The sequence below is a fragment of the Fukomys damarensis genome, unplaced genomic scaffold (assembly GCF_012274545.1).
Source record: "Fukomys damarensis isolate Sample0158 unplaced genomic scaffold, DMR_v1.0_HiC HiC_scaffold_31, whole genome shotgun sequence".
Classification (NCBI taxonomy): domain Eukaryota; kingdom Metazoa; phylum Chordata; class Mammalia; order Rodentia; family Bathyergidae; genus Fukomys; species Fukomys damarensis.
Window position 1 is genome coordinate 17466708 of NW_022900943.1, and position 9686 is coordinate 17476393.

The following is a 9686-nucleotide window of genomic DNA, read 5'->3' on the forward strand; positions in this document are numbered from 1 at the left end:
AAAAAAAAAAAAAAAAAAAAGTCGATTTTAACCAAAACGATTTATGCACATCAGATAATACATGAAATGTTCCTCCAAGGCTTCGCCCACACAGCATGTGTGTGTGAGTTAGGGCAGCTATTCTGCCTCTTCTGTGATTTTACATGAAATTAAAAGGGATCGTACCTAGAAGGCAGCTGATTATGCCGTCAACTGTGTTAATGCATTTTGCTCAGGTTCCGTATACCTAGCCAGCCTCCCTGCTTTCAAAAGGCCATTCACCCTCACACTGTGGACGCCAAGCTTTCTGAATCATTCACAAATGTTCAAATCAAGGGAGATGTTTTTTAAGATGACTTTATCCAGTGACCAAAGATGTTTTTCCTGTTGAATGCTGAGCTGATGACACAGATTAGGGTATTTAAAAGAACAGTACAGATGTAAATGGGCAATCACACGGGCTTCATAATGGAGCAAGATTTCACTTTTGCATGGTTCCGGATATCCTTAGGCATGGGGGCTGTCGCTGTGGCTGTTATTTTAATTCCTGAGGCAGCTTGTTCATCTGATGTAGAGTGCAATTTGATGTCAGTGGGAAGAGAACCCCAAAATCCACGGGTGCTGAAAAATGGAGTGGGAGCGTCTTTGCATGATGCACTGGGGATGGATGGCTAAGGGGGAGATAAAGGCACTGAATCTGTAATGATCTAGAAGTTTGAGAGATGGTGTCACACAGTCCTTGCCTCTGTCTTACTCAGATCTTCACCTATGCCCTGTTCCTTCTCCTCTCTCCACATTCACATCCTCTCAGAAATGGGTCCTTTCATCTCCATCTGCACCTCAAGAAGATGGCTGAAATGCAAAACTCGCTGTGAGTGAAGGAAGGAAAACAGTTAAGCCATTTTCTGGGCACACCAGCATTGGCGATTGGGGCTCTGATGGGGAGCTCTTGGACAGCTTGATTATCTAATGTGTTTTAGGGTGGTTCATAAATACTCTTTGATCATGGGAGGAAGGATGGCAGGGAAGCGAAAATGATTAACAGCTTATCATACATACTAATCTGTATGGGGAAAGCCTCAGGAAAAAAAGGAAGAAAAACACTTTCAATTAGGTCGCAGGAGTCTTAGAAAATTCACTGGAACTTTTGGCAGGAAAAATTTCATTTCTGGACTTCAGTCCCTTGGCACTGAGGTTAAGGACTTACAAGTGAAGTCGTGGGTCTCTTTAATCCTTTCTTGTTTGGGCCTGAGCTGGGGGCTGGGTGGGGTGGGGGTCGGGGGTTCATCGGAATCATTGGAAAGAGTGGCGGTTCTACTGCTTCGTAGGAGAGAGCTGCCCTTTCCGCCAGCCAAAGATGCTGCTCAGGCGTTTGTAGATTTTAGTGAGCATAGTAGAAAGGAGAAAAGGCAGCCACCAGCTTTGGCAGTGAAGGTACCATTTCTTTCTACCAGTGACCGCATTGCTGAGAACTGAAACTTGCAAAGGGTAAAATAAGGTTTTTGGTTTATTTCCAGGATTGCTTAGTCCCTAAAGTTACTGACCAAGTAGTATTTCTAAAACATGTAAAAGAGCTGGAAAATGGAACTCACTGTCCAGGCCTCACAGCATCTACAGATAAATCCTGTCCTTGAAGTAGAACAGCACAGGATTTAGTTTAATGTGGATTAGGAGGGCACCTGTAGGATTCTTTCTAACAGCACTAAACTACTAAAGGGTTATGTCCCACATTGGAGTTGTAAAGGCCTACGGTCCTGGCCGTCTAGTTAAATTAGGCCCAGAGTTATGGATTGAATGACGCTTTGCTAGGCTGTGGTAGCCGGGGTTTTTCCTATCGTGTCCTAGCTGTGCAGTGAGTCATGGTCTCATAGGCCAGTTCCATGCACACCTTATTCAAAGCTAGTTCTACTCTTCAGTTTGCCTGAGTCTCCATTTGATCCAGGCCCCCGGGGGTGGCCCCGTTATTTTTCTTTCTTTGATTCCTAAAACTGGCCTCTCCCCTGAACCCCATTCCTGCGGATGCTCCCTATTGCTTCTCTTGCCGGTTTCCATTTGTCTTCCTTGCCATGGGAAGCCAATGCTGACCGTTTTGCTGAGCTTTTCCATCTCTAGGGAGAAGAGCATCTGGGAAGTGCACTCGCTGACGGTGTGAACTGGAGGTCTAAGGAGGCCCTTAACCTGCAGGAAACAAATAGCAGATGAGGAGCAGCTGAGCATTGTAGGAAAAGGAATTTACGTCGCATTCATGGGCCTAGTAAATAGGTCTGTCTTTGGCCCTATCATTTCCTCTCTTGGTCTCTGAGGCAGAATGGAACAGTGCTTAAGGACTGCTCATTTAATGAAAACTAAAGCCCAGTGAGTGCGACGGATGGCATGGGGTGGCCTGGGGGTGGAGATGTGGGGCCTGGCTTCCGCTGGATTTGTCTCTGCCTGAGGCTCCTGTGACAGATTAGCACAAACTGGTGGCTTCAGCAACAGAAACGTATCACCCCCTAGTCTGGAGCCAGGAATGGAGTTGCGGACAGCACCCAGCCCCCTTGAAAGCTCAGGAGGATCCCTCCCTGCCTCTTCCAGCTGCTGGGGATTCCATGTGTCCTCCTTCTCTCTACCTGCATGGTCCTCATCTGCCTCCTCTTCCTCTGCACGCTGTCTTCTTCTAAGGACAGTCGTCACTGGATTCGGACCCACCCTATTCCTCTATGACCTCATTTTAACTAATTATGCCTGCAAAGACCCTATTTACAGAGAGTCGGGTTCTGAGGTCCCAGGTAGAAGACTTTTCTAGGAACATTGTTAACCCATCCCGCGGCCTTCCTGGGGACCTGTGAGTTGCTCCTTCGCGTATAAGCCTCCATTTTCACGTTCACTTTCCTTCTCCCTAGCTAAGTTACTGTGGGGTTGGGTAGATATTTCCAAATTGCTTTGGATTCATTATAAAAAAGGTGTCAGGTAAATGACTACATTAACAGACTCAGTTCCTAGCTGGGGGCATAATGTGTGTTAGAAATGGAACCCTCAGGGTGGGTGAAGGCTTTGGTATTTTAAGAAGCTGTTCACACATTCAGGGCTGACATCCACTGAGCTTGTTCACAAGGTCCTTTAGTTCCGAGGACCCTGCAGTTCCTCTGTGTCACTCCCTCAAGGTTCCTCTCCTAAAAGACTCGGCAGTTAGAACGAAGTGCACTTTTTCTGTGATCTAGAAGCAAAGTAAAATGAACCGTATTGCCATAAACAAACGGTGAGAACTGGGCTTGTGGTCCACCTCCTGCTTTCAGCAAACACTGGTGCCCTCTACCGCTGAGAAGGCGGCTCTGCCCCGGGGCGGGCTAAGGAGTCCTTGAGGATCTTGAATTGAAACCTAATTATAAGTGAATGTGCGGCTCAAGAGACGACTGTTTCCACTCGTGTGCTTCATTGTAGCCTTGCAGGGCGGAGCGTGCAGGTTCCGCAGGGGGCATGTTCTCCAGACGGCCAGGCATCTCACACCTTTCCAGCCAACTGGAGGCTGCTTTGCTCAGACCCAAGCATGCCATTCTCATCCATCAAGGCCGGTTCCACTTGAGTCTCCTTGGAAGGGCCCCTGGGCAGCTTGAAGATTCAACACAGAAAATGCTGCTTCTCCTGCTTAGTGCGCATTTACCAAAGTGCAGATACAGGGTGCAAAAGTCCCTGCTTTCTCCCAGCCTTTGGGGACCCTCACTTAGTCTCTGTGCCTCCGCGTGTCTCCAGCCTCCGGGTGACTGTGGCCTTGCACAAGCCCTAGGAGGGGATAAAGTGGAATATAACAAAATGCAAGTCTTTAGGGAAGAAAAGATTTTCTAAATCCCAGGGGTAGGGACTGTACTGGTTTGCTGAGGCTGCCACAAGGAGTCAGAGTAAGCGGCTTACACCACAGAGACTTATCTCTTCCATGGTCCAGAGGCCGGAAGTTCAAGATGAAGGTGAGCAGGGTTGGTTCCCTCCGAGGGCCGTGAGCAGAGCATCTGACCCGAGCCTGCTCCACGGCTGGTGGACGCCATCTTCTTGTGTCTGTGCACATCGCGGTCCCTCTCTGTGCGTCTCTCCAGATCCCCCGTCTGTGGAAGGCACCAGGCTCGCTGAACTAGGGCCTCCCCTATGACTTCATCTTAACCCGAGTACCTCCCGTCTCCAAACCAGGTCACATTCTGAAGTACTGACAGTGAAAGCCTCCACACAGGAGTTTTAGGACAGTTAGCCCCTAACAGCCACTGTGTGCTTTCGTAAAGGGAAAAGCTGCCAAGGAAAGAGTCTTGGTGGGGGTTTTGCTTCTGGTTCCTGTGCTTGGACGCGTGGGGCCTTGTTCTCACAACGCCAGCCCCATGTGGGTCCCCGCATTTTCCAAGCCTGGCAGAAGCAGGGGTCAGAGTGGATTCTGCTACAGCTCCAGAGCTGCGTGACGTTAGATGGTCAGAAAGCCACGGGGATTTACAGTCAGCAGGGATCCCTGGAGCGCCACCAAGTCCCGTTAGAATCATCAGCCTGCGTAAATCATCGGTGCCCTCAGGCCTCTCTCGGGTCTTTGGCAAACAAATTAATCAGGCAGGGAACTGTGTTAAAATATGGCCGCTGTGCTAGCAGTTTTGAAATAAGACACTGTAATCTTAAATCCATCCTGTGGACACGGGAGGCAAGTGCCAGCTCCTCCCTCAGGCTGCCGGTTAGCTGCCAGTCAGCCCCCCACTGGCGGTAAGGTCCCAGCAGGTTGGCAGGGCCTGGCACTCATCCGCTGCCAACTGCCCACAGTTCTCCAGACCAGGCACATGATGGCCATCCTCGCCTGAACTTTGCAGACCCTCAAGGACAGTGGAAGGTCTGCCTTTCCCCTGCGGCTTCCTGGCTGAGGTCCTCAGGCCCTGGTCCATGAGTAGATGCACCTCTGTTTCCAAGTCTCTAAGTAGAGAGACAGGAAATGTAGACCTCAGCTCCGTCAAGATCCTTCCAGTGTGGTGATGTAATTTTACTGTGTTCTTTCAGCCCTGGCCTGATCTGTTCAGCACTAGGGTGTGTATTCATTTGCCTCCCGAATACAGTGGTGAGTTTTGGAATCTTGCTACTGGGATCCCACACTAAGACAAATTCTCCACTTTCTGATCAGGTGGTTATGTCTTGTGCATAATAGGGGTAGATATGAATATAATAAAATGATTCTTATTTTAAAAATTAAAAAGACTTTAGATCTCCTAGAGCACAATGGTGTTGACTTCGTTTTGAAATTCAGTCTCTGAGAAAGCAGTTGGAGAACCAGAGCCAAGCAGGCGCATTGGGCTGAGCCTCTGTGAAGCCTTCGCCTGGATCTGTGGCGATGCTGTGAGTTTGGACTGAGGTGGGCACAGGAAAGCACCATGAGCTCGTGTTTTTGTGTTAGAACAGCGACCAGAACAATATGAACAGCAGGAAACAAAGGACACAGAGGAGGATGGGAAAAACAGAATTCACAAATTGCTGGTGATATAGGAAAACAAAATAAGGGACGTAAAGTCCTCGATACCCAGAAGAAAATCTGATGCTTTCCTCAGAGATATTGTGACAAAGAATTTCAACCTAAAACCAGAATGAGGATGCCTCAGACCAGACATGGAAAGCTCTCGCTTCCATGGGCCCCAGGACCAAAATCAGTGTAGTTAGAGCTTTAAAAAAAAAAAAAAAAAAGAACATTAGGTACTAGAGGCATGGCTCCGTGCTAGATATAACTTGCCTAGCGTGTGTGTGACCCTCTCAGCTCAACTCCTAGAACCACAAAAGAAAAAAGATATTACCCCAAGGTTAAGAACTGGAGGATTATGGGTACTCCATGGTACTATTTAGTGCTATGTACCTTGGCCACTCTGATTTGTATGAAGTCCTGCCTTTCATCTCTCCCCGAAGATCCTCTCACACCACTTTCCAGATCTTAATCTATTGGCTTAACATATTTTCAAAACAGTAGGTTGAAGACCTGTAATCTCAGCTGTTCAGGAGGCTGAGGCAGAAGGATTGCGTGTTCCAGCCCAGCCTAGGCACCTTAGTGAGACCCTGCCTCAAAGTAAAAGTTTAACAAAGGGCTGGTAGAGCACTTATCTTTCATTTGCAAAGCCCTGAGTTCCATTTTGAGTACAACCCCCCCCCAAAAAAAAAGGTTGAGAGACAGTGTCAGGGTAATAGACACAGGTGGGCAAGCCAAGGAATCAAGGATGACACCTTAGCAGTGACACCACTCACCTTCTGATGCCCCCACATGTTATACATATAAACCTTTCTTTTTGTGCTGTTTTGGTTTTGGGGTACCAGGGATTGAACTTGGGACCTTGAGCTTGCAAGGCAGGTGGTGGAACCACTGGGCTAAATCCCCAGCCCTCACACGTAAACCTTTCTAACCTAGACTCCTAAGAGGGAGCGCTCTAACTATAAAATAAAACAGCTAAGTCAGAAAAATTGCAACCCACATAGGGCTCAAATTACATGACAAAATATTGACCACTAAGTAGAATTCCCTTTATTTGATATAGTTCCTTTCCTAAAACTTTTCAGATTTATTTCTTTGTAAATCAAGTTTTTCAGTCTCTAGTTGAGGGCATTGGGCTTCACAGTACCTGCAGTCCCAGCTCCATCCCTTTTCTGCATGGTTCGGGAAGCACTGGCCTATGCCGGGCTTCGTTCCGTGTGTGTGTGTGTGTGTGTGTGTTGTTTAGTTCCCTGTCTTGGTGGTCGTGATGGTCGTGGTGGTTCGTGGTGCTAGTGCTGGTGGTGATTTTACCCTCACACCTGCTCTATTACTGAGCTCCCTCTGCAGCCCAGCTCTGATACACGTGTTTGTGAATGTCCTGTGTCTGTGCATTCTGTTTTCCCCATAGGGAAGTTTATTCAGGCTGGTTGTGGTGGTGTGCACCAGCAGAGGCAGGAGGATCTCTGGAGCCTAGGAGTTCAGGAGTAGCCTGGGCATATAGGAAGACCCTGTTTTGGTCACTTTCTTTGTCACTGAGGCACAACACCTGACACCCACAGCCAGGAGAGAAACTTCAGGTCAGAGATTTAGTTCAGTGGCACAACACCTTCCTGGCAAGCTCAAGGTCCTGAGTTCGATCCCCAGTACCAAAAAGGACAGCAGGGAGAGGAGGGCGCTGCCAGGGAAAAGTTACACCTTGCAGCTCATTCCAGTGACCTCCCTCTTCTCACCAGACCCCACCAATGACAGCACATTTAGCTATGAACCAATCCACTGAACAATTCACTTATGAGTATCCCGTCCCCATGATGTAGCCGCCTTCCAGCCGCACCTCTGAACACATAAGGCTTTGGGGAACACTCTAGACCTAAACCATAGCAGACCCGGTCTCTTAAAGAAAAGTTTATCCCAGCCAGGCATGGTGGCGCATGCCTGTAACCCCAGCACTTGGGAGGCTGAGGCAGGAGGATCGCTGCAAGTTCGAGACCAGCCTGGGCTACATAGTGAGTTCCAGATCAGTCTCAACTACATAGTGAGACCCTGTCTCAAAAAAACAAAAAAAAAAAGGAAAAGAAAAGTTTATTCCTCATAAGGACCCTATAAAATAGAGTTTGTTGCTCCCATTTTACAGATGAAACAAATGAGGCTAAAGGAAAGGTAACTTGCATACTGTCACATGGCCACAACAGTTAGAAAGTTAAACCAGTTACCAGTCCAATTATTTAAATACAAGATGACAAAAAATTGCATTTTTCATCAATTTCTATAAGATGATATAACAGGAAATATGAAAATGACAGTTTTATCAAATTCCATAATTTTTCTGTGTACGGTATATCTTGAATCACTCAATATACAGTTCAGCGTTACAATCTGGATATAGTATCTAGTCTCCTTCCAGATTCTTTTTGTATTATCCCATTTCTTTGAACAATACACTTTACGCTGTCATGTTGGGCTTTCCTTTTTGCTGTGAGTGGTAGAATTTTAATAAAATCTCTGCACACTGAGGGTACTGGTGGAGACCTCAATGATGGGCATCCTGGTGGGCGTTTCGCTATCCCGTACTTTTCAGTTATTTGGTCTCTTGGACCTAATCTCAATCGTAAATGACTTTCTGAACCCCCTTGTTTTGAATACACAATAAATGAGTCCCATACTGTTTAGTCCAGAAGGTGCGTAAGTGTTTTTCAGTAACATTTTCCCTCACTGTGTGGTTACAGGATAGCTTGCTGGGTGTAGGTCAATTCTGCCCTCACCACCCATAGAAGGATTAGAATCACCGACCACTGTTAGAATTTTTTTTTTTTTAGTTTCATTTCTTCTTTCCAGTTTTATCACTTCTGTATTATAAATAGTTGATAATAAGGAGATGTCTCTTTTGTCTTTCCATTCTATGACAGACTTTTCCTCTCTGATATGCGAACGTTTCTCCCATTTTCAGTTTTTTCTTTTGTGTACCTTCGGCAGTCTTCCTTGCTGTTCAGTCTCGGTGTCCCAAACATGTCCATTTTGTATAGTAAAAGAATATCTCTGAGTTCTGGAGAAGTGTAAAGTATATCTACTGTACTTATAGTGAGAGTTTTTATAAACTGTAGCACAAAATTATAGGTTATTTTTCCACAAATAAACATAAATGAGTAAAGGAAAATAACCAGAAATTATTATTAGATTTCACCAGAAACAAACATCAAAGGCAAATACAACATGCTAAATTAAAAAGTGTGCAAAAGGGCCGGGGATTTAGCTCAGTGGTTCCGCCACCTGCCTTGCAAGCGCAAGGTCCTGAGTTCGATCCCCAATACCAAAAAACAGTGTGCAAAAAATAGTCAACATAAAGCAAATAGATGTACAAGTGTACCTCATGCAAACAAAAATCGGCTGGTTGAAATGACACCTGCCCGAGTGACACTTCGAGTTTATCCATTGTATCTGGATGTGAAAGGAAAGTGGTAACCACCTGCCCACACGTTCAGGGTACTCTGTCACAGGTTGATCCGGCTGGCTCTGATTTTAAATGTTTACCATTTTAGGTTGATTTTTTTTTTCGGGTACTGGGGATTGAACTCCGGTCCTTGCACTTGCAAGGCAGGCGCTAGAACCACTGAGCTAAATCCCTGGCCCTGGGCTGAACATTTGCTGGACATGATTTTACTGCCGAGCCCCAGGGGTGTTGCTTGGACGTGAGCATAGCAGTCATGAACTCGACTGTTTGGGTCTTCCTGTTTGGCTTCAGGTCTGCCGTACCACAGCACATGCCCTGAGCCCTGTGCGTGGGTGGGCAGGGCAGGAGTGTGTCACCACTGCTTTCTTCCGTCTCTTTGTCACAAGGCTGTGATGCAGTCGCGACCGAACCCTGTTCAGACTTGGTGTAATTAGCGTGTGACCTGCGGATCCACCAGGGAAGCTCGTGCTCCGCTAGTCATTGCAAAAGCACCCCAAGCCCAGTGTACCCCCTCTCTACCTGCACACGTTCCAAGCACTGATTGGTGGGAGAGATTATGAACTTGTGTTGCTACTCATGAGGGCGAGTTATAAATGGATACCAACTCTTCTGTCTCACGTTAGCTTTCACTCTCTTTCTCCCCCGCAGTAAAATGGTAACCACCTAAGCACATGGGTGAGTCCTGAGCACAGAGTGGGAGAGAAGTGTCTGTACTCCAGTATTCTCCGGAGGGACATGGCTGAGCCCTGGCTATGCACAGTCAAAATCAACTGGACTTCGAAGTCTGAGAAATGTCAGGGAAGCCGTGGTCCGTGGTCC

The 9686-nt window shown here is 47.0% G+C and overlaps 1 protein-coding gene and 1 long non-coding RNA gene across 9 annotated transcripts in view; one reads left to right on the plus strand and one right to left on the minus strand.

The window, feature by feature from the left end:
* Pip5k1b (phosphatidylinositol-4-phosphate 5-kinase type 1 beta) overlaps window positions 1-9670 on the plus strand; it is a 411290-nt gene extending 401620 nt beyond the window's left edge. For all 7 annotated transcript variants that reach the window (XM_033757714.1, XM_033757716.1, XM_033757715.1 and 4 more), the window contains one exon: window positions 9516-9670. In XM_033757714.1, the coding sequence (XP_033613605.1) occupies window positions 9516-9518 (3 nt within the window). In that variant the 3' untranslated portion in view covers window positions 9519-9670. The remainder of the gene's footprint in view (window positions 1-9515) is intronic.
* On the minus strand, window positions 245-2681 carry LOC104849432. 2 transcript variants are annotated; one of them, XR_004514882.1, is made up of 4 exons: window positions 2589-2681; window positions 2065-2157; window positions 746-831; window positions 245-600 (listed from the first exon to the last, which is right to left on the minus strand). It is a non-coding gene; the product is annotated as an uncharacterized LOC104849432 (long non-coding RNA). The 2 variants fall into 2 exon arrangements; XR_776746.2 differs by lacking the exon at window positions 245-600 and having other exon boundaries at window positions 682-831.
* Window positions 9671-9686: the final 16 nt, after the last annotated feature.